Genomic DNA, 27,107 nt, shown 5'->3' on the forward strand with positions numbered 1-27,107 from the left:
GCCCCCGGCGAACAGTTGTTGTGCTGATGTTCTAGGGGCAGTTCAGTAGTGAGACAATTTTTACGCGCTTCAGCACTTGACGTTCCCGTTCTGTGAGCTTTTGTGGCCTACCACTTCGCGACTGAGCCGTTGTTGATCCTAGATGTTTCCACTTCACAATAACAGCGCTGACAGTTGGCCCGGGGCAGCTCTAGCAGGGCAGAAATATGGCAAACTGACTTGTTGGAAAGGTGGCATCCTATGACGGTGCCAGGTTGAAAGTCACTGAGCTCTTCAGTAAGGCCATTCTACTGCCAATGTTTGTCTATGGACATTCCCTGTCTGTGTGATCGATTTTAACACCTGTCAGCAACGGGTGTGGCTGAAATAGCCAAATCCACTAATTTGAAGTGGTGTCTACATACTGTTGTCTAAATAGTGTATTTGTCAGCTCATACCGCAGCTCAAAACATCCGCTATTCGGATATCTGCCAACACAGGTTAGCGCTCGATCGGATTGAATCGAGGCCTTACAGTAGATAGGATATAAAGTATAGTTCAAATTAATATCATTCAAGTTCATGGCTCTACCGCAAGATCATTCAAATAGTTTGGGGTAAGCTTGGGATGCCTATGTCTCTTGGTTAAGGTCTCCTCCAGCTAAATGTGTTTGTGCTCCTGTCCTCTCACAGGTCCTGGAACAACCTGTACTGTGTGCTGAAGCCTGGTCAGCTGTCTGTCTACAAGGACGCCAAGAGCATCAGCCATGGCTCCACCTACCACGGAGAGGACCCTCTGTCGCTCGGCAACGCCAGTTGTGAAGTCCTGACCAACTACAAGAAGAAGAAGCATGTATTCAAACTGAGGCGAGGATCCCGGAGTCTCTCAGTTTACATAGTTCACATCCGCGGAGGCTGCCGAGGGGAGGAACACCTCATAATAATGGCTGGAACGGAGCGAATGGGATGGCATCAAAACGCCTGGAAACCATGTGTTTGCTGTATTTGATACCATTCCGCCCATTCCGCTCCAGCCATTACCACAAGACCGTCCTCCCCAATTAAGTTGCCGCCAACCACCTGTGATTCACACGCGCCGTTAATTGCACCTTTTGTTTGAATCCGAACTGAATGTTGTTCATTTTGGGCTGTCTCTCTTCCAGGCTTGGCGATGGTAGTGAGTACTTGTTCCAGTGTAAAGAAAAGGTGAGTTCTTCATGAACTTCTAAATACTCGTGTTATACTATATCAGTCAATCAATCAGTCAGCAAAATACAGCTCTGTTGAACCATCTAATAGATCAGCTTTCTGCTCTTTCTGGAATTAAATCACAAGTATCTGTGCAGCTGTGTTACATCTGTCGATGTATTGTGAACGATAATCTTGTAGCAATCTTAACCCCAACACCCAAATTCAAAGAAATATATTGAACATAAATGGTTATTTCAGAAGGAGCTGGATCTTTGGACCCAGGCGATGGAGAAGGCAGTGAAGCCCCTGGCGCAGGAAGAGGTAGGACCCTCAGGGTCCGCAGGGGCCCGGGCCCACAGCTTGCCCCCTCCTTCCTCCTCCACCACCACCACCACCACAGAGCCAGCGAAAGACAAGAAAGACAAGGAGAAGAAGGGATTCAGTCGGTTCGCAAAGAAGAAGTGAGGACTGACTGACGATATTTCCGTCACATGGGCAGAAGTAGTGTACAATCAGTAAGACAGATTTTTATCACCTTAAAATATTGATTTTTTTTTTACAATAAAATACACGAGATATTGTAGTTTTTAGATTTAAACCGACGCTCATGCTGCGGAGTGTATTTAAAGCCAGTGTATCAACGCAAATGTCCACCTTTTTCTTTCTCTTTTTGTTTTCTCTTTGACAAAATATGCTACATTTAAATAGTTAATTAAAAGCACAGGAATGTTCTTTTGACACTCAACCGAAGAATGTTTGTAAATTTGGAGCTCATATCATAAAATCATCAGGTTTGGGTATGGTAGCTATTTTCTTTGTAGAGCTTTGTAAATGCTATTTTAGCTAATTAAATGATAGGCCTAGTGTTGCCTGAAAGAGAGTGAAACATTGTACAGTGCTGCACAGTACAATACCTGCATGCACGACAAGTACAACAGCAAGTATGCAAACTAATTGTCCTATGCACTGTGAAAGCCAAATAACATTACCGAAATTGGATGATATACACTGTTTTAGCTGAGGTGATGAAAGTAACACAATTGAAAGACAATAATGTTACCTGATGTTAATCAACTCAATTACTTTCAAAGATGACTTTTACCAGAATAGCACTGTGGCCATCTCTGTTGCTGAGAACTTGAAATAGCCTATACCTAAAACACCTGTGTATCGAATCTCATATCTATATACAGTACCAGTCAAAATTTTGGACACACCTAGTCATTCAAGGAATTCTCTCAACCAGCTTTGAATGAGTAGGTGTGTCCAAACTTTTGTCTGGTACTGTATCTAAAGATGCATGTTTTTTTTAAATATGGTGCTATAGTGTCGTGATATTATTCGGGCTCTTCAATCAGCTCTGCTTTAGCCAACCTCCGCATAGCGGTTGTTTTGACAGTGTAGGTGATGGAACTGTGTTAGATTTGTCAAATCCACATCCTCTATGCGAGTGTCTGCTATTGCCGGTAAACGCTTGATCCGATTGAATCTGGGACTCACACTCAAACGAGACCAACTTGGCCTGCCCGATTGGTCTTTTACTTTGGACTGCAACTGATTCTATCACACTTTGTTTGGTTTCACTCAAAACATCTTCAATTACATAAATCGGAGACAGAAATACTTGTTTAGTCTGTCGAAAATCGAGGATAAAAATTGTGGGTCAATCAAATCTAAATTGCTTTTCCAAAACCCACACAGTATGAAAATTCATAATGGAAGAATGTGTCAAAATGAATGAATGAATGTATGTATGTATGTATGTATGTATGTATGTATGGAAATACAGAAAGCGTTGAAGATGGGTAAAGACAACGATGTGCAATGTGAAAAACCAGAAAAAAATGTATTTAATTTGAAATCGACCATCAGAATATTCAAATTTCATTTTTTTCCCTCAATGACATTAGTAAAGTTAATGATACATATTTTAAAAAGGGATCCATTCTCAAATATTTTATTTTACATCACCTAAATCTATACATGTACAGTATATAATGGAACTAGGAAAATATACTCATACATTTGACGACTGACAGTCCAACATTGCTTGTGTAGTTTGTTTTTCCTTTGTATCAGGTATACCCCCTTCCTTTGTGCTGGTTGGTTGGTTGCTGGTGTGTGATATCGAATGCCAAAACAAAATGACCTATTTACACAAAATATTCAGACCCCTTGACTTTGCCCACATTAAGTTACACCCTTATTCTAAAATGGATTAAAAAATATATATATGATTCATATATACATAAACATACAATACCCTATAATGACAAAGTGAAAACAGGTTTTTAGAACATTTTATATAAAACATTTGCATAACAGACACCTTATTTACAAAAGTATTCAGACCCTTTGCTATGAGACTCGAAATTGAGCTCAAGTGCATCCTGTTTCCATTGGATCATCCTTGAGATGTTTCTACAACATGATTGGAGTCCACCTGTGGTAAATTCAATTGATTGGACATGATTTAGAAAAGGCACATACCTGTCTACATAAGGTGCCCACAGTTGTCAGAACAAAAATCAAGCCAAGAGGTTGAAGGAATTGTTCGTAAAGCTCAGAGACAGGATTGCGTTGAGGCACAGATCTGGGGACGGGTACCAAAAACATTTCTGAAACAGGTCCCCAAGAACGGTGGCCACCATCATTATTAAAATGGAAGAAGTTTGGAACCACCAAGACGAAGACCCGATGTTCACTCCAGCAGAGAGCCAGAGTTCCTCTGTGGAGACGGGAGAACCTTCCAGAACGACAACCATCTCTGCAGCACTCCATCAGGCCTTTCTGGTACAGTGGCCAGACAGCAGCCACTCCTGAATAAAAGGCAAATGACAGCCCGCTTGGAGGGCACATAAATGACTCTGACCATGACAAAATATTCTCTGGCCTGATGAAACCAAGATTGAACTCTGGACTGAATGCCAAGTGTCAAGTCTGGAGGAAACCTGGCACCATCCCGATGGTGAAACAAGGTGGTGGCGGCATCATGCTGTGGGGATGTTTTTCATAGGCAGGGACTGGGAGACGAGTCAGGATCAAGGGAAAAATGAAGAGCAAAGTACAGAGAGATCCTTGATCAAAAGAGTGCTCAGGACCGGGGCAAAGGTTCAACTTCCATCAGAATGACCCTAAGCACACTGCCAATATGACACAGGAGTGGCTTTGGGACAAGTCTCAATGTCCTTGCCAGAGCCCAGACTTGGAACTCGATGGAACACCTCTGGAGAGACATGAAAATAGCTGTGCAGCGGCACTCCCCATCCAACCTGGCACAGCTTAAGAGGATCTGCAGAGAAGAATGAGAGAAATTCGACTAATACAGGTGTGCCAAACTTGTAGCGTCATACCCAAGAAGACTCGATGCTGTAATCCCTGCCAAAGGTCCTTCAACAAAGTACTGAGAAAAGGGTCTGAATACTTATGTAAATATATATTTTTGTATACATTTGCAAAGGTATCACAGTTGACAGTGCATGTCAGAGCAAAAACCAAAACATGAGGTCAAAGAATTGTCCCTGTTTTGCTTTGTCATTATGGGGTATTGTGTAGATTGAGGTCAAAAAAACAAATTTACTCCATTTTAGAATAAGGCTGTAACGTAACAATGTGGAAAAAGTCAAGGGGTCGGAATACTTTACGAATGCACTGTACATGTCACATTGTAATCAATTTTGACACTAGAATAAATGTTTTACTGAAATTGATGCTATATAGGTTGTGTCCAAAACGCGAAGTTGCTTTTTAGGGGTAATCACTCTAAATCGAATTGACCCCAAACCTGCTACACATTGCCTTTTAATGTACTGGCCCTCTAGATCCTTCATCCATTACACTTTCCCACCCTCACATCTACTCATCACATACTAAACTCAACGTCTTTATCTTCCAGTCCTCTGTGTAGTGGTTTTTTTTAATCAGCATTTTCTACTCTCTACAAGCTATGTAAAATATCCCAAAATGTTGACAGAAAATGTCTATTACATTGAGAGGTGAACTTGAAAATAAACTCATAACCCGATAGTTTGGAGTTACTGTATGTTCCCCCCAGGCAACACACACACTGGGTAGAGAGCAAGGTGAGCAGCAGGGTCAGCCGCCATAAGGGTGCCTTGCTTGAGTAAATTCAAAGCTCAACAGGGTTTTACTGAAGAGTTTAATGAATTATACAAATATAACAACTTTTAAACAGAACAGAAAGAACAAAAAAGGCACTTTTATGTTAAACAATCATCCAGACAGAACAAGCGGTGTTCCTCGACATATTCAAACTTAAAGAGGCCGTTGCTGAGTTTACATTACAGTCGGTAACCCCACATTGGTGTTGAACCAACAGCATCAAGACAGAAATATAATGTAGCAGTAGCATTATCGACTAATATTAAGACACTCTGAAGTCCTTCAGTGTCACTTTGGTTTAAATACAGCCTTGGATAACAGTTTAGTTCACTCTGTAGGAAACCAATAACTGACCAAAAGTATACCTGAATGCAGAAGAACATAACATTTTGTTTGACATTTTCTTACAAATATTTATAGGGGAAAGTAAGGAAAGAAACTGATGGGACATTTCTGGATGAGTAGGTTACTGACAGAAGAGCCATTTTGGGGACAAGGCTGTTACAACACAGCCACTTTTCCCTTTCAAAGAAACAGGCAGTAAGGCCTCTCTCAGGTGACAACGAGGCAGTTCAAATGAAAATGAGTGAAATAACATTGAGATGAAGCACAGCACTTGATCCATTGGTGGCAGAGGTTTAGCCTGGTCCCAGATATGTTTGTACTGTTACCAACTCCATTGCTCATTGTAAAGCAAATGAGGGACAAGGAGTTTTGCACAAACAGACAGACTCTGCTAGCCTGAGTGCCAAACCATGCTAAGATCTTCCATTAATATTAGTTGTTACTCTTGATGAAAGAGGTATTGCTACAATTCTTCCAGCATAGAACTTAATAGATCAACCATTGCATTAAAAAGGGGATAAATGGGGGGGGGGGGATTTAAAAAAGCTAACTTTATTCAAATAATTAAATAGGCACATAATTTCAAACAATAACAATTGGATACAATTACAATAATTACAAGAGCCAGGAACCAAATGACAGGATTTAAAGCAGGGGTGTTAAACATACAGCTGGATGGGGGGGGGCAAACTCCATATACTTTATAATGACAAACACCAAAACTGTAAAGATTAAATGGACCTACATTTAGACAGTTTCTTGACAGTGTTCAGCTCGCCAATAAATCACCAAAATGAAAGCTAGACAGTCAGGGAGCATCGAAAATGCCAAAAGCACGTTTTGACGGTGAGGAAATATAACCGGACCTCATTAAAGATCAAATGCGGCCCCCGGGGGAAAAAAAATTGTTTGACACCCATGACCTAAAGCGTCGTCTCTCACTACCTTGCCCTGCAAACCCCGAAGCGGATTACAGCCGCTGTGACACCTTCAGACCTCCGGGGGGCGACTGACGCATATGGCTGTGAATCAGGTGGCGTTCCACGTTATACTCCTAGAACGCACGGCAGATTATCAGGGCTTGTATAAATAAAGCATTTCAGGGTAGGAGTGCTGATCTAGGAGCGGGTCCCCCGTCCTGCGCAACGTCTCCCACATTAGGACTCCTACTCTGTGACGCTTTATAAATATGGGCACAGATCTCACAACGCCTGGAGAAGTGATTCACCGGGTCACATACTAGGGATTGGGCCCCGGGCGAAGACTTTCATCTCGTCATAAAAAGGCACAATAAGAGTGTGTGTGTGCATATTTACATATATCATTACAGAGAAGGCAAGTGTGGTTCAATGGATTTTTGTGCTGGTTGATTATCTTTGTTCAAGGTGTGCGTGTGAGTATGTATTGTATATTTAAACACTAGTCTGTACATGTGTGCACATGCAAGCTGAGGCAGAGAGTCAAAGTGGATGCTGAAGGGAGAGCAGGTAGGTCTACTTGATGAGCTTGTTAGCTCGCTGGTTGGCTTCGTCGATACGCGCTTTGTTCATGTCCGCCTGAGAGAGAGAGAGAGAGAGAGAGAGAGAGAGAGAGAGAGAGAGAGAGAGAGAGAGAGAGAGAGAGAGAGAGAGAGAGAGAGAGAGAGAGAGAGAGAGAGAGAGACAGTACAGACACCAGGTGAGAGGTGGATGAACACGTCTACATTTCCATCACTTAGTGCAACAGTAGCACTTCCTTGACAGTGGAGGCCAACGTTAGGCAGCCTCATGGTACACTAGAGAAATATACAACAGACTTGACTAAGGTATCTGAGGTGCAGGAAGGTGAAAGACTAAACTGTAATTTTTTGTTTTACAAATAATTCACACTTAAATGACTGAAGTTACCTCCAGAGCATACTGGTGACATCCATGGCTGCGTTTATACAGCGGTTCGGTGTTTTGTTCAATCACAGATTTTATTCAGAGCTGATCAGATTTGTCCAAAGACCAATTAGTGAGAAAAAAAAAAGATAGCCCACAGAAAGAGAGCCTCGCAGTATAATAAAGGCGTAAGGAGTGAGGCAGTGTATGGATTGGATAACACAGCCCAGCTATCAGGCCCTACACCCAAATAAGGGCACTGCGTTCATCCACCTCTGGCCTGCTCGCCTCCCTACCACTGAGGAAGTACAGTTCCCGCTCAGCTCAGTCAAAACTGTTCGCTGCTCTGGCTCCCCAATGGTGGAACAAACTCCCTCACGACGCCAGGACAGCGGAGTCAATCACCACCTTCCGGAGACACCTGAAACCCCACCTCTTTAAGGAATACCTAGGATAGGATAAAGTAATCCTTCTCACCCCCTCCCCCCTTAAAATATTTAGATGCACTATTGTAAAGTGGTTGTTCCACTGGATGTCATAAGGTGAATGCACCAATTTGTAAGTCGCTCTGGATAAGAGCGTCTGCTAAATGACTTAAATGTAAAAATGTCTATGATGACAACCCACCTTATCTGTGATGCGGTCGATATGTTTGTTCTGCTTGTCTATCTCAGAGCCCATGTCCATGGCCATGTTCTTCAGGTTGCCTATGATGCTGCCCACCTGGTCCAGATTCTCCTCCATCTCATCCTCCCGAGCATCGTTGGTTATCCTGGGGGAGAGAAAGGGACACGTTACATAAATATCTACTAATCTCATACGCATTTTCATGAGACTTCTTGCGCTTGCTTGATAGCCCTAAACCCTTCGGTTTTACCAGATCTGAAGGGTCTAGATAAGTAAAATCAATGTAGCGATGGACCTTCCACCATGTTGCCGGCCACCTTACAGATCTGCAAACATTGAAAAGGGCAAAGGAAGCAAGAGTGACTTGGGACCGGCTAATAAATTCTAACTAGGTGTGTATTATATGGTTGACTGGCTTCACTCACCTCTTGACGTAAGGTCCCCCCATGGACTGCTGCTGGTTGGCCTGTCCATTACGGATCCCTGCCGGTTGAGTGGACACCACAGAGCTGTCCACTCCCTCTCCTCCACCTGCACTGCCACCATCACCAATTCCCCAGGTTCGCTTGTACTTAGAGTCATGCTCTATGGACGTTACCCTGATGGACAAGATCAATAAAAGTCATTCAGTCCGCCAATCAAATCAGGGGACAACTTCAGGGGAAGATAGATTAAAACATGCTAGGAAACTGTGAGAGCGATCACTACAGAAGGTACAGTACACAAAGTTACAATGACTCATTTCCAGCGTAGCAGACAGAAGTGAGGTTAGGTAGCTGAAAGGTTAGGTTACAGTTTGCTACCTGTCACAGGGGCAGACACAGAGGCCACAGCACTTGGACAGGTCAGTCAGGTTCTTCTCAGCCTGTCTCATATCCTGGTTGATCTGGTCCATACCCTCCTCCGTACGCTTCAGTTGCTCTGTTACACAAACAGAACGTCAAAAAGATCCAGCTCAGGGAAATGCAACATTAAAAACAAATGACTTAAATGAAAACCTGGCTTGTTTTTTGTTGTTTAAAAAAAATGGTTTTGATGATCAATGACAGTGTCTTCTCTGGGGCGATTCCACAACAGGAAGGACCAGAAATATATTGCACTGGTAATTCTCACGTAGAGACTTTGGGGAGGAAGGATGTTTGACATGCTTTTTACAAATCACGATGAAAGTAGCCATTTTAGGCCCTTTTTAAAACTACTCCTTATAGTGTGCCCTAAAATATGGAGAATGTCTAGATTTAGAAATACACATTCAATTTATTCAACATGACCATCTCAAAAAGTACCCTTTTTGATTTAGTAAATGTTTTGACATATTTTAGACAGTATGAGGGGTCGGAAACAAGCGGCCCGCGGGGCAAAACCTGCCCGAAAGGGATGTTTTGTTTTTAGATTCAAAAAATAATTTCAAAAAGAGTAGAATCACCAGGAAAATTAGTTTAGAAAATGTTCCCAAGTATTCCCCCCAAAAAAGTTATATGTTTGTATCTAAATGGAATCAAGGTATGAAATTGTTATTTTTAAAATACAATTTCTTATTGGGCTTAGTGGTGGTCAATTTACAGTGCACAAATAATTATATTTATGTTAAAGTCTAATTAAATTCTCTCTCCCTGTAAATTCAATTTAATTCAATTCAAATTCCAGGTTCGTCTCAATTCCAATTGTAGGTACATTCCAGTAATTTAATATTATCCCCAACAATTCCCAATTAGAATTCAATTCCCTCAGGCGTATCAGACAGCATAGCTACAGAGGGTATCAGAAGCATTCCGCCACCCCTGGGATTTGTTCACATTCTGTTGCGTTACAAAGTGGGATTAAAATTCATTTCATTGTGATTTTTTTGTTGTCATTGAGCGACACAATACCAAAATGAAAAAAAAAAAAATAATTACAGCTGAGTCTTAGGTAACGAAGAGCTTTGCACACCTGGATGGTGTCATATTTGCCCATTATTCTTTTAAAATAAGGGAGGCTTCACTTGGCTGGTTCTCGAACACGTGCAGATCAAACGCACCGCTGGAACGCCGAGTAAGGCGTTTACATGTCCTGATAAACGTGAGAGATGGCGCAGAAAACCAGGTGTTTTAACCGACGTACGCTTCCTTCGATCTGGACCGTACGCCGATAAAGGTAGGCAAAGTAAGGCGTTTGCACGACTGTTGCATAATCTGCCTACTGCCATAAGCAGTTTAATATCGAATTATTAGTGTGCATGTAAACATACTCAAGTGATGTGTTGTGTTTGAAGTTATGTTTTATTATTAGTCGTATGTACAGAATACACATGGTATTCACCGTCCAATGAAATACTTACTCGCAGGTTCCTTCTTGACAATAAGAAATAAAAGATAAAGACAAATAAAGTTAAATGGCTCAGTAGAATTGAATAAACATTTTAGCATAAGTATAATACAAAAAGGAACAATTTATAGTAAAATATTGAAACATGTATCGGGGGGGGGGGTTAGGCCAAACATTGTATTCCTTTGTGGTGTTTTTATGCAGTATTACTGTAGTGCCTTTGTTGCATACAGGATCCATGTTTTGGAATATCTTCTGTATACTTTAATTGTTCTTTTCACATTTAGGTCATTATTCTGGAGTAAGTACAATTGTGTTGCTCCATTCACAGTTGTTTTCTCCCTTCATAGCCATTGAAGCCCGCAGCTGCTTTAAAAATGGCCAAAGGCCTCATGGTGACGCCACTTGAGCAGTTTCCTTCCTGTTCTGCAGCTCAGTTCAGAAAGACTATAATTTGATGTGTCTGGGTGGTTTAATACATCATCCAATGCATCATTATTAACTTGACCATGCTTAAAGAGATATTCAATGTCAGATTTTATTTATTGTTACCCTTCTACCAATCACTCCCCGATCTTTGTAGTTGAGTCTGTGCTTAAAATGCAATACTTGACTGAGGGCCCTTACACATGTATGTACAGAGGAAGGGTTCATGTAATTTATGTGATATGTAAAGCCAGTTTTTACTCCGTAACTATTTTACCCGTGCCTTAATAAAAGGGGTGAACACTTCCACAACAGCTATATGTTATTTTTTTGAGTATTTTGAATAGATCAATGAGAAGAAATCAGAACTAAATCCATTTCAATTCCACTGGCATGCATTTATTAGAAATGTTTTGATCAAAGTGGGGTGGATACTTATGATACCCACTGTATACAAATCCTGTAGCCAATGTTTGATACCATGTGCATTAATTCCATTTACTGGGAAATGTAAAAACACTGAATTCAAATTAAACAAAATGTTTTACAATTACAATTTAAAAAGTCAGTCTAATTACCAATTCCAGAATTTGAAGATTGTTGAAATTTGAATTCGGTTTTACATAAAATCATTTAAAATTAATCTGGAATTATTTGACCCCCAAAATGGCCCAAAATAGTTTGTGATATAAATGTAAAAAGAATATTTAAAAATCCTTCCTCCCAGTGAAATGTCTATGTGAGAACTACCAGAACAATCTGAGATGCAACTTTTACAGGAAGAACCACTGTCATACCGCAGCACACCTTTGCGGGCTGCCGCAATATTCTATGGGCATGTTATTTAATTGTCAGCCATTGTTGCCATTAATGCAAGTTTAACCACCAGAGGGCATCTTTGAGAAGCATTTGATAGCCTTCAATATTGTCTGTACTAGAGAATTTAAAACCTTAGTATATGGGATTGATTTGAAGAAGTGTAGCTTAATATTCTAGTGTTTCTACAAAACAACAAAACCCTCAGGGGTTGAAGCAGTGGCGCAGGGTACCGTACTAAACCACACATTACCTCTAAATCCCACAGCATAATCTCAACTTTTAGTTGAGCAACCACTGTAACAAAAATATTTTTTGGGGGCCTTCCTGATGTGGAATCGCCCTCTAACAAAAGATGGTGTTCCAGAGCTGGTACTTGGAAGTGAACCATGTGTCTCTGACTCACCCCCCTGTTGGTCCAGCATTTCAATGGTATTGACACCAGTCTGCCTGCTCTGTGGACACAAGACAAGACCAGAGTTCAGCACCACATCAGGAACTCAAAGACCACAGTTTAGATAACTTAAGGGCAATAATCTTTCTCACCTCCTCAGCCATCTGTAGCATCCGCCTGGTGCTCTCCAAGGACTGGGGGAGGACAATAGAGGAACAAAGCAGTAATGTTAGAAGTAATACATACAATATTCAGAAAGTATTCAGACCGCTTCCCCTTTTCCATGTTACAGCCTTATTCTAAAATGGATTAAATCAATCTACACACAATATTCCATAATGACACAGCGAAAACAGGGAATATTTTTGCAAATGTATTACAAATAAACAGAAATACCTCATATTTACATAAGTATCCAGACCCTTTGCTATGAGACTCGAAATTGAGCTCAGCTGCATCCTGTTTCCATTGATCATCCTCAAGATGTTTCTACAACTTGATTGGAGTCCACCTGTGGTAAATTCAATTGATTGGACATGATTCGGAAAGGCACACACACACACACACACACTTGTCTTTATAATGGTCCCACACTTGACAGCAAAAACCAAGCCAAGAGCTCAAAGGAATTGTCCGTAGAGCTCCGAGACAGGATTGTGTCGTGGCACAGACCCGGGCAAGGGTACCAACAAATGTCTGCAGCATTGAAGGTCCCCAAAAACAGTGGCCTTTATCATTCATAAAATGGAAGCAGTTTGGAACCACCAAAACTCTTCCTAGAGCTGGCTGCTCGGCCAAATTGAACAAACGAGGGAGAAGAGTCTTGGTCAGGGAGGTAACCAAGATGGTTGTCCTTCTGGAAGGTTCTTCCATCTTTGCAGCACTCTACCAAATCAGGCCTTTATGGTAGAGCGGCCAGACGGAAGTCACTTCTCAGTAAAAAGCATGACAGTCAAACCATGAGAAACAAGATTTAAATCTTTGGACTGAATGCCAAGCGTCACGTCTGGAGGAAACCTGGCACCATCCCTACAATGAAGCATGGTGGTGGCAGCATAATGCTGTGGGGATGTTCTTCAACGGCAGGGACTGGGAGACCATTCAGGATCGAGGGAAAGATGAACAGAGCAAAGTAGAGAGAGATTCTTGATGAAAACCTGCTCCAGAGAGCCCAGGACCTCAGACTGGGGGCAAAGGTTCACCCTCCAACAGGACAGCGACCTTCAGCACACAGCTAAGACAAAGCAGGACCGGCTTTGGGACAAGTCTCTGAATGTCCATGAGTGGCCCAGCCTGAGCTGAAAATAACTGTGCAGCAACACTCCCCACCCAACCTGACAGAGCTTGAGAGGATCTGCAGAGAAGAATGGGAGAAATTCCTCATATACAGGTGTGCCAAGAATGTAGTGTCATACCCAAGAAGACTTGAGGCCGTTATCACTGCCAAAGGTGCTTCAACAAAGTACGGAGTAAAGGGTCTGAATACTTATGTAAATGTGATATTTCATAATTTTTCATATACATTTGCAAACATCTCTAAAAACCTGTTTTGGCTTTGCGATTTTGGAGTATTGTGTGTAGGATAAAACAACTTAATCCATTTTAGAATAAGGCTGTAATGTAACAAGAATGTGGGAAAAGTCGAGGGGTCTGAATTCCTTCCGAATGCATGAACATGACAGCTGGACTGACAGAAGTCAGTGTCTTTTAGGGGTACAGGCAATCATGAGCAGATGCTCAAGGTCTAGGAAACACAAAGGCTAGGTTCTATTGGTCTAAAATACAACAATGGCCTCATTTTAAAATCAGCTAGGCGAGGAAGAGACACGGTATTCCCCGTGACGAGCCCAGTTTTACTGTGCCTGGTCGGACGAGGTAGAATCATTCAAATCAGGCAGGAACCCTCTCCCTCCCAGCAGCACACCAATACACAAAACAGCAGCAGCAGCAGGTGACATGGCGTAATGATGGAATGCAGTCAGGTGAGATAGAGGACCTAATAATAACAACAAGAGAGGCAGGATAGGACTGAGTGTGAAAAACTGAAAGGTGTAGCCTACAGCAGAGGAGCACTAGGAGAAAGGATGACTCAGGGTATGACGACTTCAGCAGTTTGAGCGGCCACACCATGCCACCTCACTAAAATGGCTTAAGCTAACAGAGTTAAATTATTCACCTCTGACACATTTCTAAGCTTACCTTTTGTCCGAACCACTCAAAACTGTGTGTGTGTGTGTGTGTGTGTGTGTGTGGTACAGTAAGAGGTTACTGTGACAGTTTACCCCAAGCCATGTTGTCCTAAACCCAGCACATAGGTATCAGTCTGTCAGTCAGGCAGCAAGGAGAGAGAGAGAGAGAGAGAGAGAGAGAGAGAAAGACGGAGAGAGAAATTCAGGTTGGTAGGACGAGATAAAGATTTGAATCAAAATGTCAGAGGACCACACTATTTAGTATAGTGTTACATTTACATTAACATTTAAGTCATTTAGCAGACGCTCTTATCCAGAGCGACTTACAAATTGGTGCATTCACCTTATGACATCCAGTGGAACAGCCACTTTACAATAGTGCATCTAAATCTTTTGAGGGGGGTGAGAAGGATTACTTTATCCTATCCTAGGTATTCCTTAAAGAGGTGGGGTTTCAGGTGTCTCCGGAAGGCGGTGATTGACTCCGCTGTCCTGGCGTCGTGTTAAAAGAACAGTTTTACTAACCTGGACCTGAATAACTTTGCTTAGATCAGTGTTTTCCACTAGCGCCGGCTGTCGGCTACACAGCCAGTTACACAATCATTTTCAGTCGGGTACTTTTCCCACAAACTAACTAGGCTACTTTCTGTTTACAATTTGCAAGTCAGAGAAAAAGTATGCCCGAGCCCTCTCCCACTAGAATGAACGATATGCATCTTCTAGCAATCTAGAATCTAAGTAAGCGCGTTTCATATTTTCAGCCACAAAGTGCTGGCGCATAGGCTTACTGTGCTATGATTGACAAACAGCAAGCTTGACTAGTTTATAAATGGTGTCGTACTGACTGAATAAAGCCAATCTCATATCCTTCCCATTCAGAAATCATGTAAAATGGACAAAACTGTGTTGTCCCGATGCGTTACAAGTAAACTAAAGATTATGTTTGTATTTTCAACATGGAAGTCCCATCAGGACTTGTCAGACAGTGACGTTAAAGTGAGAGAGACTCGTCAGTAGCCTACCGAATCGGTAAGAGAGCCGTACATTTGGCGCCATAATTTGCACTGGTAGGCTTTTTGGTGATTATCTGCAGATAAATTATGAAAACATTTGATAAAGATGTTATTCGCGCAGTGAGGACGATTCACCTCGGCCAATAGAGAGAAAATATGGTCCAAAATATGATCAAAGAAAACAGATTGAATTGTTTTAAAAGCCCATGATACTTGTATGGTATTTTCAAAGATATTATATGGGTCTACTATTGACAATGGAGTCGTCAATTGCGGCTTTCTGTGGAGCAAAGCCATTGATTAGCACCCGCTTCATTCTTCAATCATACCTGTATTACAGATAGCTGAGAAAATGCCTCTTAACAGGAAGCTTGAAGCCTGTGGAAGTTGGCAGACTCTTACAGGATTCTTTAAGAATAATCCGTGGGTCAGTTAAAAATATATATTTTTAATGAATGACATACTGCAATTCACAAAGAGTTGCAAACACTTGTTGACGGCGGTCAACACATTTCGACATTCTCCAAGCTCTGATGCTGCGGATGGTCATTAGTAGCCTACCAAACTTGCGAACTGCCTGGTACTCAGCACTCCATTGTCCCTCTAATCCCTCTGACATCAATGCAAATGTAATCAAACACTTAATGAGTGCCCATGTTTTGCAAAATGTCTATAGGCTATGCGGGAGAAAAACAGAGTGATGGCCGCTAAAGAAAGAGGACCCCATGAGCTTTCTATAGGCTTGGCCTACTAGATTTATTTTTCAACTTTTCTAATATTAAGCACATTGCTTATATTTACAAACAGGAGTATAGCCTACCTGGCTGGCATTAAAATAAACCACGGGAAAACAGTCCTCCATTCACTATTTAAGTGTATAGAAGACATGTGTTTTTCCCCACTGCCAGTTGAGACATTTGCATGATAATGGTCCATTCTAAATCAAAACAAATTTCACACCTATATTATTTAGGTGTATGTGAAGACCAGATTAAATGAAGAATAGTCTGAAGGGTGACAATATTAGCCTATCACTTGTGAACGATGCCCAGATTGTGTGGCGTAAGGAAAGAAACAGCACATTCATTATTTTTGCAACTTTCTCCAATCAGTCACTCACCTCATGTAGCCTAACCCATAGGCCTATATGTTTTGTATCACAACTGGCCAAATAACATCTTAATTTAAAATACATGAATCATTTTTTACAAGGGGTGTAGAGCCTAACTGGAATATATATATATATAGCGAGTTTCAAGTTTGGGGAAGTTCATTTTCACCGTAAAAATGCACCTTTATAATAAAATAACTACATGTATAATCTCATTTGCAGTCACTTTTGAGAATGGTGTTTTTCAGCTAATTGATTGCATTTTGGAACATTCACACTTATAGACTACTGCCGTGTGCGTATTGGTGAACTCATAATGTGAAAAAAAATTGCCTAATAGTTCATATCAACATTTTAAGCTAAACGTTCTGATCTGTTGCGTCAGCCACATTGTTTAAATAAGTTGTTTTGATGCTAGTGGTTTTACTCATTTGGGATCTATCGCATCCCACAACTTTCCCAGACTATGTTTGGTTATTTATTTCTCCCACAGAATACAGTAGGTTAACTTTTGTACTATGGGGGATAGTAGATTGACATAGGCTACTTATTTTGCTGTTTGTTAGGCCTACTCATCTTGTTGGCTGATGAAAAGTACATGTGGACAGTTCTTCCAATATCTTCAACATGCACCTTTTTGATACGTTTTTATTTTGGGGTGTGGTTACCCTTTAATTCAAGTGTGCATGGTCTAGCAAAAGGCTGCTGTTAAGCTGAGTTGAAGCCACATGTGATGGTTGAGTTTGCGAAACAGATACCCACTGGATTAATGAAAAACAATCCTGATATCATTCTGCCAGGTCAACATAGGCTACTTTGTAGCTATATGGACTGTCAAGTCATGACACGGCCTGAGAGAAGAGGACGCGCAAGAGAGATAGAAAGCAGTTGCTTTGTGAGGTATCTCTAGCTGAAAATAAATCAACTAAGTGATTAATGGTTGGTATTTAGCAGTCATAAAAGTATGCCATATGCCCTTTGAACTACTGAAATTGTGATTTTTGTCAGACAGCAGCTCTCTAGAGATGAGATGATGCCTTGGAATAAAATAATGTCAAATTAAACAAATAATTTTGACAAATATTCTATTAAAGTAATGTGAATAAATGATGGTTAATAAGTGATGAGCAGTAAATGGGCAGTCACTACCATTATGGGACTTTTATTAACTTATTTTATTCTGTTTTTCAGAATTCAACCCACATAATACATAGTGCAATTAATGTAAAAATAATAGAAACCGAAATTAAACCGTGATTAGTTTTTAATAATCGAACTTACCTCAAAAAGCACTAAATCGCTCGGCACTACCATTTTCATTAGCATCATCGCTAACAGATACACAAAGTGGTAGCCGCGCACACCACACACAAGGACATTCTCGTTGCCTCTTCAGAAGGCTGCAGGAAATATGAATCATGGACGCATTCTGTTCATGTCTAATGATAAACTTGGGACAAATTAATTAATGTAATACATTTAGTTGATTCCCTACTAAGGTCAATCATTATTTTAATTTTAAGTAGCCTAGTTAAATTGAAGTGGAAAATGTATGCTAATTGTAAACACCTACTACCCCCATTCCCAGCATTTCTATGGTGTCCCCATGGAAACGAAAGGCAGCTGTACCTCATCGGTCACTTGGTTGGCCCTCATGGTGATCTCTTCCACTGACATGTCTGCCATTTTGCTGCTGTCAAAGTTGGAGGTTCCTCCTGTCACACCAAGCTCTACACTCTGAGGCCTGGGAGAGAGAGAGAGAGAGGGATGGAAGGAGTGTGGGAAAGGACAGGGAGTGGAGAAGGAGAGAGAGTTAGAAAAAGATGGGGGGGGGGGTCATAAGGTTGTATCAGGATCACAGATATACATTTTAAAAAGTTGTCTAAAAAGGTCCCATTTAAGATTGCGGACAGAAATGGCATACTATGGAACTACATAAAAAAACATTGTTTGACTTAGGCCTACATAAAGGGAAATTATGCAAAACATTAAACAAATTAGATTATTTTCCTGCCAGCCCAATGTTGGAATGTGGAAAAGGAAACAGCAGCAGGCAGGTTCCTTGTCAGTGACATTAGGGCCTGGTGTTGTTAAGCAGAAAGCATGCTGACAATGAGGAGGCTGGTGATAAGGAGCGCTTGATAGGGAAATTAGGATCATGCGTTTGGCACCACTGTAACGTGGCAGCCACAGTCAGGAACACATTAGCACTGGATGTCACACTTGGTGTTGACAAGCTGCACTGGATTCTCCACTGGGTTATGACAGAGAGAGACGGTTTTAGTCACATGTTTTAGTGCCCGTGTGTTCCAATATCTAAACTAGCATATAGATATTGGAACGGAGCCAGAGTGTTTAATGGCTCACATGACATCACAACACTATTCCTGTGGACTGCATTTGAGAAAAGCAGCAGAAGATATACTTGTGTGTGTATATAGTGTGGACACCCCTTCAAATGAGTGGATTTGGCCATTTCAGCCACACCCATTGCTGACAGGTATATAAAAAAATTGAGCACACCGCCATGCAATCTCCATAGACAAACATTGGCAGTAGAATGGTTTTACAGAAGAGCTCAGTGACTTGACGTGGCACTGTCATAGGATGCCGCCTTTCCAACAAGTCAGTTCGTCAAATGTCTGCCCTGCTAGAGCTGCCCCAGTCAACTGTAAGTGCTGTTACTGTGAAGTGGAAACTTCTAGGCATAACAACGGCTCAGCCGGAAAGCGGTAGGCCCACACAAGCTCACAGAACGGGACCGGCAAGTGCTGAAAAGCGCGTAAAAATCATCTGTCAATTCTGTGCATCCAACCTTGAGGCAACAGTTTGGGAAGGCCCCTTCCTGTTTCAGCATGACAATGCCCCCGTGCACAAAGCAAGGTCCATACAGAAACAGTTTGTCGAGATCGACAAATATATGGAATGAGATGTTCGACGAGCAGGTCTTCACATACTTTTAGTTATGTAGTGTATGTTCTGTTCAAGGTTCATGTGTGAAATGCTGACCAGCTCTTTGATGGAAGATCGCTGCAATTAAGATGCTTTGGGACCAGAGGGGTACTGACAGTTTGGACCAGCAGGCATAGCCTAGATGTAGGCCTATCGAGGGTCTAGTTGAAGTTCAGTATCTAGGGCTCGCTCTACCTCTCCTGCTCCCCCCTTTTCCTTTGGACCTGCTTAGAGTAACTATTTCCTGTTTTTGCAATAACCCCTGAACTATAACTTCCCCACACACACACTACAAAAACAGGGAAAGGGGATGGTTGGCTTTTCACATGCCTAACTGCGTACTTTTATTTAACTAGGCAAGTCAGTTAAGAACTCATTAAAAATACATACAATATAAATATAGGACAATACACACGTCACAACAAGAGAGACAACACTACATAAAGAGAGACCTAAGACAACACAGCATAGTAGCCACACAACATAACAACATGGTTGCAACACAAAACATGGTACAAACATTATTGGGCACAGACAACAGCACATTACACAAAGCAGCCACAACTGTCAGTAAGAGTGTCCATGATTGAGTCTTTGAATTAAGAGATTGAGAAAACTGTCCAGTTTCTAACAAACTATTTCAGAACAAACCAAAGTAGTACTTTAATTAGTAGTAATAAAAGAAAATACAGCACTTTTAAAGCCTATTTCACACTATAGCCTTTCCCTAAATATTGTTGGCCTAAACGCTGAACTTCTAAATTTCAAGTTGGATTCAAAAAACGAGAGGCTATATTCCTGTAAAGATACCATCTCAAACTTAAGAACACATCAGCACATTTCAGACAGACAGGAAATGTCTCACTCTTCAGAGTGCTGGGTCGTTCCACTTCAAAAAGCACAAGAAAGAGGATTGACACCTACAGTCTCAGATTTTTCTGAAATCATTTCTGTTAGAAACAGATAAGATTAGCATTCCTGCAACATTATTTTGTTAAAATATAATATCTGTGAAATAAACCTAATTAATTGCACTCAAATTGACAATGAGTATATAGTATCAGTTTTCTGTTTGACAAGTAGTGTGTAGCTGCGTCTCGAAGTATTGTTTCTTCATCCTATGTAACGTGCTCTCAGTGAATTTGGTGATGTCCTCTCCCCCCGTTCTGAGAAATTAGTCATTTAAAAGCGTCTGCTAAATGGCATATATTATTATTATTATATTATAAATAGTTGGGTTTATGTCCCATTCTACATCCTAATATTACAAGGTTCTGACCACTAGATGGTGGTGTTCCTGCTATTAGGTGATTATTATTTTTTGATGCTGGATACCATTGGCTTGTGAAACTACCTCTAACTTCCTTCATACTGGACACAGAGACATGAACATGTTATCCACGCGTTCATTAAGGGCCTCATTGGCAAAATACTGAAATATCCCTTTAAGGATTAGTAATAAATTAAAGGCAGCACTTCTAAAAGCCTATTTCACACTATAACCTGTGTGAAAGGTCATGAAGGTTTCTTCATTTTGATTTCAGCACAAATTCAAATGTGGCACTGACTCACCCATGCATTGACGTTTCAGTGTTGTATCAATTAAGAGTTTGCCATTGGATGTGCGACATGCACGCGCAGTTACATTGGAGTCATTTAGCAGACGCTCTTATCCAGATCGACTTACAGTTACTTAGTGCATTCATCTTAAGGTAGCTAGGTGGGACAACCACATATCACAGGCATAGTAAGTACACTTTTCTTCTGAAAAAAAATCTTTCTTTGAGCAATCCCATTAGCACAAATTAATATAATCTCCCCATTTGTCTGAGCAAACAATACATCTCAGTATTTTAGTCACTTTTTGATCTTTATCATGGGTGTCGATTTCAGACCCCACTGTATGTTTAGGTCAATCCTATTTTTTCCCCTCTCTAACCTGCTAGATTTTAGAGGCAGGCGGACAATCAATATCCATTGTCGTAGTGCGGATGAAGTGTGAGCTGGAATGTAAAGCTAACTGAAGCTGGTTAGCTTTAGAAAACCCTGAGTAGTATACCCGTAGGATACCCTTCTGGTATGACAGCAACCCATGCGTTGGTTGTATTACCTGGCCACTGTTTCAAATGGTAACTTTTCAGCATGTGTGTCAATGGTACCTATATTAGCATCATCACGATTCATGTCCAAATCATCCTAAAAGGATCTAGAAATGTATTGTGTAACTCAACAATCAATGTTACTTATAGATTATTTGGATATGAAGTGTAGAATGACCTTTAACCACGTTTGATTCCTCATGTCTTACCCATTGTTAGAAAAATGATTTAATATTATATGAATCCTATAAATTAAAAATGGCCAATTTGGGTGCAATCAATTCCCTTAATTTCTCAGAGATCAAATTATTTTTCAACAAAATAATGCTTCCGGATGGTGGGTGTCAAGGCTTGCTGAAATGACATGGAACGACCCTGCTGCTCATTCTTTATGGTAAGCCTAACACACAGGCTATTGCTACATCACCCTATGATCCACCAAATGGTCTTCAATTTCACACCATAAAAATACTTTGTCACTCTACACCCAGCAGCAATACACCACACACACACACATTTATGATTATGAAAACAATGAGGATTAACTGCAATTCAATAATCTACTGTACATACCTATTCATCTTTCCACCGTTCCACTCCATACAGCCCAACTACTGTAGTGTTTTACCTAGCCTGCTGATCCATACATGCCTCCACAACACAACAGGGACACACATTTCCTGCTCTTCTGCTCAAACCAGTTCCTCCAGGTTAGATTTCAACATCTACAACATGACATCCCTCCGTCCTGTTCTTTTCTTTCATACTTAGGTTGTTCATGCTGACATGGCAATAGACAGGATGACAATGGCTACACACAGAGGTAGCATATGGCACTACCTGTCCATGCATTCGTCTGCCAAGTGATTTGAGATGTCTAGTACAAGATAGGTAATAATTACCAGAACAGAAAAGTTTATCAATTTCTCACCACCTTCTTATAATGCCTAATACACTGAACAAGAATATAAAAATGCAAAGTGTTGGTCCCATGTTTCATGAGCTGAAATAAAATCCCAGAAATGTTCCTTATGCACAGAAAGCTTATTTCTCTAAAATGTTGTGCACACATTTGTTTACATAGGTTAGTCATTATTTCCCCTTTGCTAAAATAATCCATTAACCTGACAGGTGTGGCAAATCAAGAAGCTGATTAAACAGCATGATCATTACACAGGTGCATTGTGCCAAGGCCAATAAAAGACCACTTTAAAATGTGCAGTTTTGTCACAACAATGCCACAGATGTCTCAAGTTTTGAAGGAGCGCACAATTGGGATGCTGACTGCAGTAATGTCCACCAGAACTGTTGTCAGATAATTGAATGTTCATTTCTCTACCATAAGCCACCTCCAACGTCGGTTTAGATAATTTGGCAGTATGTCCAACCAGCCTCACAACCGCAGACCACGTGTAACTACCCCAGCCCAGGACCTCCAGCTTCATCACCTGCAAGAATATCTAGAGGCTGAGGAGTATTTGTGTCTGTAATAAAGCAGTGGTGTAAAGTACTTCAGTAAAACTACTTTAAAGTACAACTTAAGTAGTTTTTGGGGGTATCTGTAGTTTACTATTTATATTTTTGACAACATTTACACCACTACATTCCTAAATAATATAATGTACTTTTTAATCCTTACATTTTCCCTGACACACAAAAGTACTTGTTACATTTTGAATGCTTAGCAGGACAGGAAAATTCTCAAATTCACACACTCATAAATAGAACATCACTGGTCATCCTTACTGCCTCTGATCTGGCAGACTCACGAAACAAAAATGCTTTGTTTGTAAATTATGTCTGACTGTTGAATTGTGCCCCGGGATATCTGTCAATGAAAGAAAAGAAAATCGTGCCATCTGGGTTGCTTAATATAAGGAATTAGAAAATTATTTACTTTTCATACTTAAGTATATTTAAAAACAAATACTTGTAAACTTTTACTGAAGTAGTATTTTAATTGGTGACTTTGAATTTCTTTTAAGGAAGATTTACTTTAACTCAAGCATGATATTTTGGTACTTTTTCCACCACTGTAATAAAGCCATTTTGTGGGGAAAACCCCATTCTGATTGGCTGGGCCTGGCTCCCCAGTGGGTGGACCCATGCCCTCCAAGGCCCACCCATGGCTTCACCCCTGTCCAGTCATGTGAAATCCATAGATTAGGGCATAATTTACTTAAAATTGACTGATTTACTTATATGAACTGTAACTCAGTAAAATTGTTGTTTATATTTTTGCTGAGTATAATGATTTAGCTGTGGGTTTCATATCCCAGATCAGAACAAATATACAAGTCTTTACAGGTAAAAGTTATAGATGGTAATTATCAGAAATTGCTCATTTTTCAACAAGTACATATAACTACCAATCCACTTAGCTAAAACGTTACATTCAGTAGGTATCCATTGGTCAACATATAATTTGATGGCAATACAGGTTGAACGATTAAAATTGGCATGGCCGATTAATTAGGGCCGACTTCAAGTTTTCATAACAATCGATAATCTGCATTTTTGGACGCCGATTATGGTTGATTACATTGCAATCCACAAGAAGACTGCGTGGCAGGCTGACCACCTGTTACGTGAGTGCAGCAAGGAGCCAAGGTAAGTTGCTAGCTAGCATTAAACTTAACGTATATAAAAAAAACTAACTACACATGGTTGACGCTATTACTCTTTTAACTAGCTTGTCCTGCGATGCATATAATCAATTTGGTGCCTGTTAATTTATCATCGAATCACAGCCTACTTCGACAAACGGGTGATGATTTAAGAAAAAGCGCATTCGCGTCAGGGTATATGCAGGAGTTTGGGCCGCTTGGCTCGTTGCGAACCATGTGAATACCATTTCTTCCTAACAAAGACTAATTAATTTGCCAGAATGTTACATAATTATGACATAACATTGAAGGTTGTGCAATGTAACAGCAATATTTAGACTTAGGGTTGCCACCCGTTAGATAAAATATGGAACGGTTCTGTATTTTCACTGAAAGAATCAAATGTTTTGTTTTCGAAACAATCGTTTCCGGATTTGACCATATTACTGACCAAAGGCTCGTATTTCTGTGTGTTTATTATAATTAAGACTATGATTTGATAGAGCAGTCTGACTGAGCGGTGGTAGGCAACAGCAGGCTCGTAAGCATTAATCCAAACAGCTCTTCTCAATGCTTGAAGCACAGTGCTGTTTATGACTTCAAGCTTATTAACTCCCAAGATTAGACTGGCAATACTAAAGTGCCTATAAGAACATCCAATACTCAAAGGAATATGAAATACAAATGGTAGAGAGAGAAATAGTCCTATAACATCTACAACCTAAAACTTAACTTGGAATATTGAAGACTCATGTTAAAAGGAACCATCAGCTTTCATATGTTCTCATGTTCTGAGCAAGGAACTTAAACATTAGCTTCTTTTTTTACATGGCAAATGTTGCACTTTGACTTCCTTCTCGAACACTGTGTTTTTGCATTATTTTAAGCAAATTGAACATGTTTCCGTATTTGAGACTAAATTGATTTTATTCATGTATTATATTGAGTTAAAATGAGTGTTCATTCAGTATTGTTGTAATTGTCATTATTATTACAAATAAATATAAAAATTGGCATCGGCTTTGTTTTGGTCCTCCAATAATCAGTATCGGAGTTGAAAAATCATAATCAGTCGACCCCTATTTCAAACACAACCTCATGATCATGACACCTGTTAATCATTTATCTGCAAACTTGTAGCAATGTGGGTGATTCCACTGCTGTGTCTGTGCTGATATTCATGTATGAGTTCATTGGGGTTAGCTGCAGTTAGTGTAACTAGCTGGGCGTGCTTGGTCATCAGCTGACAAGTACAGTTAGGTCAGCTGTACTGTAACAAGGTGATGCAAACAGACACCCAAACACCAAAGGAGTTGTTAGGTATTCTAGCAAAAGTGAGCTAGCTAGCGAAGTTGGGTGGGTATTATTTTGTCGAACCTTCCAACATGAATCTGTTCCAAAAACGTTGTAACTAACAAGGTTGGTAACAAACAACGCATACAAAGTTGTATAGCGGCAGAATAAGATACAGGGTAGGGAGTGGGCTTTCTCATTCCGTTTTTCACTCATCACGTTTATTCCGATAAATGCCTGTTCTCACTCTGGTAGCCTATGGACAAACATTAAGAATAAACTACGCGGTGAGTTGATGCCTATTCGGCAGCTAGTTAGCTAGGTTTCGTATGCGTTGTTTGTTGGCAACCTTGGTACGTATTAAAAGTTACTTGGAAAAACTGTCACCAACTTTATTTTGCTAACTTCGCTGGGTGGGTATAATTTGTGGAACGTTCCAACAGGAATCTGGTTGGTGTCAGTTTTTCCAAGTAACTTATAATGCTCTAAACTTCGTCCCGACACACTAAAAGCATTGTCTTCCTGTAATTAAGTATGTTGTGCTAGCCCAACACAGCATACTACTAGTAATTGTTAAATCCGCTAGCAGTGGAAGCCAGCTAGGCTTGCTATAGTTCCTCTCACACAACACAGACAAGTCGCGTAAAACTCCCCGAATGTGGATAATTTGATGGATGAACACATAATGACAATGAGTTGTCTTCTGGATGAAAGCTACTTACTGCTACGCTTCCCAAGTGGGGAAAAAATCTCCTTCTTCAGGTTATCCGTACGTGATCTTTACAATTTCTGAAATTCATTGATATGGACTGAGAGTCGATGGTGCGCATGTCCTGTCATATGATTCCACAAGTGGCGGAAGGCGATTTGCGCATGCGTTGGATCACACCTTAACAGCTAAATTTGTGTAGCCTACTGTTTACAGTGGTATCTGTAGCTACTGTTCTGATATTTGATTACAATGACACGTGGATTATATACCAAACATATTTTATATTTATGATTTTTATATTTCAGTACCCCCCCCCCGGCTAAAATCAGTATCATTTTTGGCTGATGAAGGCCTACCAAGCAGGAACGGGTTGGTGTTTGTCTCCAATAACAGTGTGATTGCCTCGTGTGGCTCCCCCCCCCCTTGGTTGCTGCAGTAACGTCCCGTCCTCCCTTGTCGAGGACACGCCATCTTGATTGCCTCTAGCCATCTTCATGTTTGTTTGACACTTGATTCCCCAGATTGTCTATCATGTCATAAAAAAGTAGGTCAAAAGGGAAATAAAAGTATGCAAGCTTCAACAGAAAGTATGCACAAAACTATGATGCAACCATGTAAAAAAAACAAGAAAAATTTATTGAAATCAATGGTGGCCACTATTTGAGCTGAAGCGAGAGAAAAATAAACTGACTTCGGAATGAAATGTTGCCCATTCACATCTCATATGTAGCCTGATTACAATATTTGATCTTGATATGTTAATAAATACATACTGTGTTCATTTTGGCATGTTAACCTGCCTACTATACCCGCAGTAGTGTGTATAGATCGCAAGCCCATAGTAATTCAATAAGGTGAACTGGCTAGCTACTGCTGTTAGGTAGCTACATAGCCACAAAGAATCGGTTGCATCTACCTTGCGTCTTAGGTCATTTTTTTCCTGCTTAACTAGCTTTCTAGCTAGATTATTTCAATTCACATATAGCTAGCTGATAATTATGAAGTCAAATGTTTGCTTTGTGTATATCTTATTTAGTCTCTTTTGTTGCCATTGTCCTAGCTGG

The 27,107-nt window shown here is 40.5% G+C and overlaps 2 protein-coding genes across 5 annotated transcripts in view; one reads left to right on the forward strand and one right to left on the reverse strand.

Annotated features, from left to right (window-relative positions):
* The window catches only part of LOC124001506 (spectrin beta chain, erythrocytic-like), a 52,480-nt gene extending 49,270 nt beyond the window's left edge, over nucleotides 1–3,210 (forward strand). Inside the window, exons 39-41 of one of the 2 annotated variants that reach the window (XM_046308330.1) lie at nucleotides 672–845; nucleotides 1,142–1,184; nucleotides 1,428–3,210. In XM_046308330.1, coding sequence (XP_046164286.1) covers nucleotides 672–845; nucleotides 1,142–1,184; nucleotides 1,428–1,634 — 424 coding nt within the window. In that variant the 3' untranslated portion in view covers nucleotides 1,635–3,210. The remainder of the gene's footprint in view (nucleotides 1–671; nucleotides 846–1,141; nucleotides 1,185–1,427) is intronic. The other variant, XM_046308331.1, reaches the window with a different exon arrangement.
* A 2,099-nt stretch (nucleotides 3,211–5,309) lies between these two features.
* LOC124001507 (synaptosomal-associated protein 23-like) lies at nucleotides 5,310–26,186 on the reverse strand. 3 transcript variants are annotated; one of them, XM_046308334.1, is made up of 9 exons: nucleotides 22,006–22,134; nucleotides 18,011–18,125; nucleotides 17,663–17,781; nucleotides 12,221–12,262; nucleotides 12,081–12,129; nucleotides 8,929–9,046; nucleotides 8,551–8,724; nucleotides 8,126–8,270; nucleotides 5,310–7,192 (listed from the first exon to the last, which is right to left on the reverse strand). In XM_046308334.1, exons 3-9 carry the CDS (start codon nucleotides 17,708–17,710, stop codon nucleotides 7,130–7,132), a joined length of 639 nt encoding a protein of 212 aa, XP_046164290.1. In that variant the 5' UTR covers nucleotides 17,711–17,781; nucleotides 18,011–18,125; nucleotides 22,006–22,134; the 3' UTR covers nucleotides 5,310–7,129. The 3 variants fall into 3 exon arrangements, with proteins under 3 accessions (XP_046164290.1, XP_046164289.1, XP_046164288.1); XM_046308333.1 differs by lacking the exons at nucleotides 17,663–17,781; nucleotides 22,006–22,134 and adding an exon at nucleotides 26,054–26,186; XM_046308332.1 differs by lacking the exon at nucleotides 17,663–17,781 and having other exon boundaries at nucleotides 22,006–22,131.
* Nucleotides 26,187–27,107: the final 921 nt, after the last annotated feature.

Source organism: Oncorhynchus gorbuscha, linkage group LG17 (assembly GCF_021184085.1).
Source record: "Oncorhynchus gorbuscha isolate QuinsamMale2020 ecotype Even-year linkage group LG17, OgorEven_v1.0, whole genome shotgun sequence".
Taxonomy (NCBI): Eukaryota; Metazoa; Chordata; class Actinopteri; order Salmoniformes; family Salmonidae; genus Oncorhynchus; species Oncorhynchus gorbuscha.

Coding starts and splice junctions, on each gene's coding strand:
- LOC124001507 (XM_046308332.1), bottom strand. CDS start 22,034: ATGGAGTGGAACGGTGGAAAGATGAATAG. Junction 12,263..18,010: donor CCAACCAAGTGACCGATGAG/GTACAGCTGCCT, acceptor GTCCTCCCCCAG/TCCTTGGAGAGCACCAGGCG. Junction 9,047..12,080: donor AATGCTGGACCAACAGGGGG/GTGAGTCAGAGA, acceptor TTTGTGTAACAG/AGCAACTGAAGCGTACGGAG.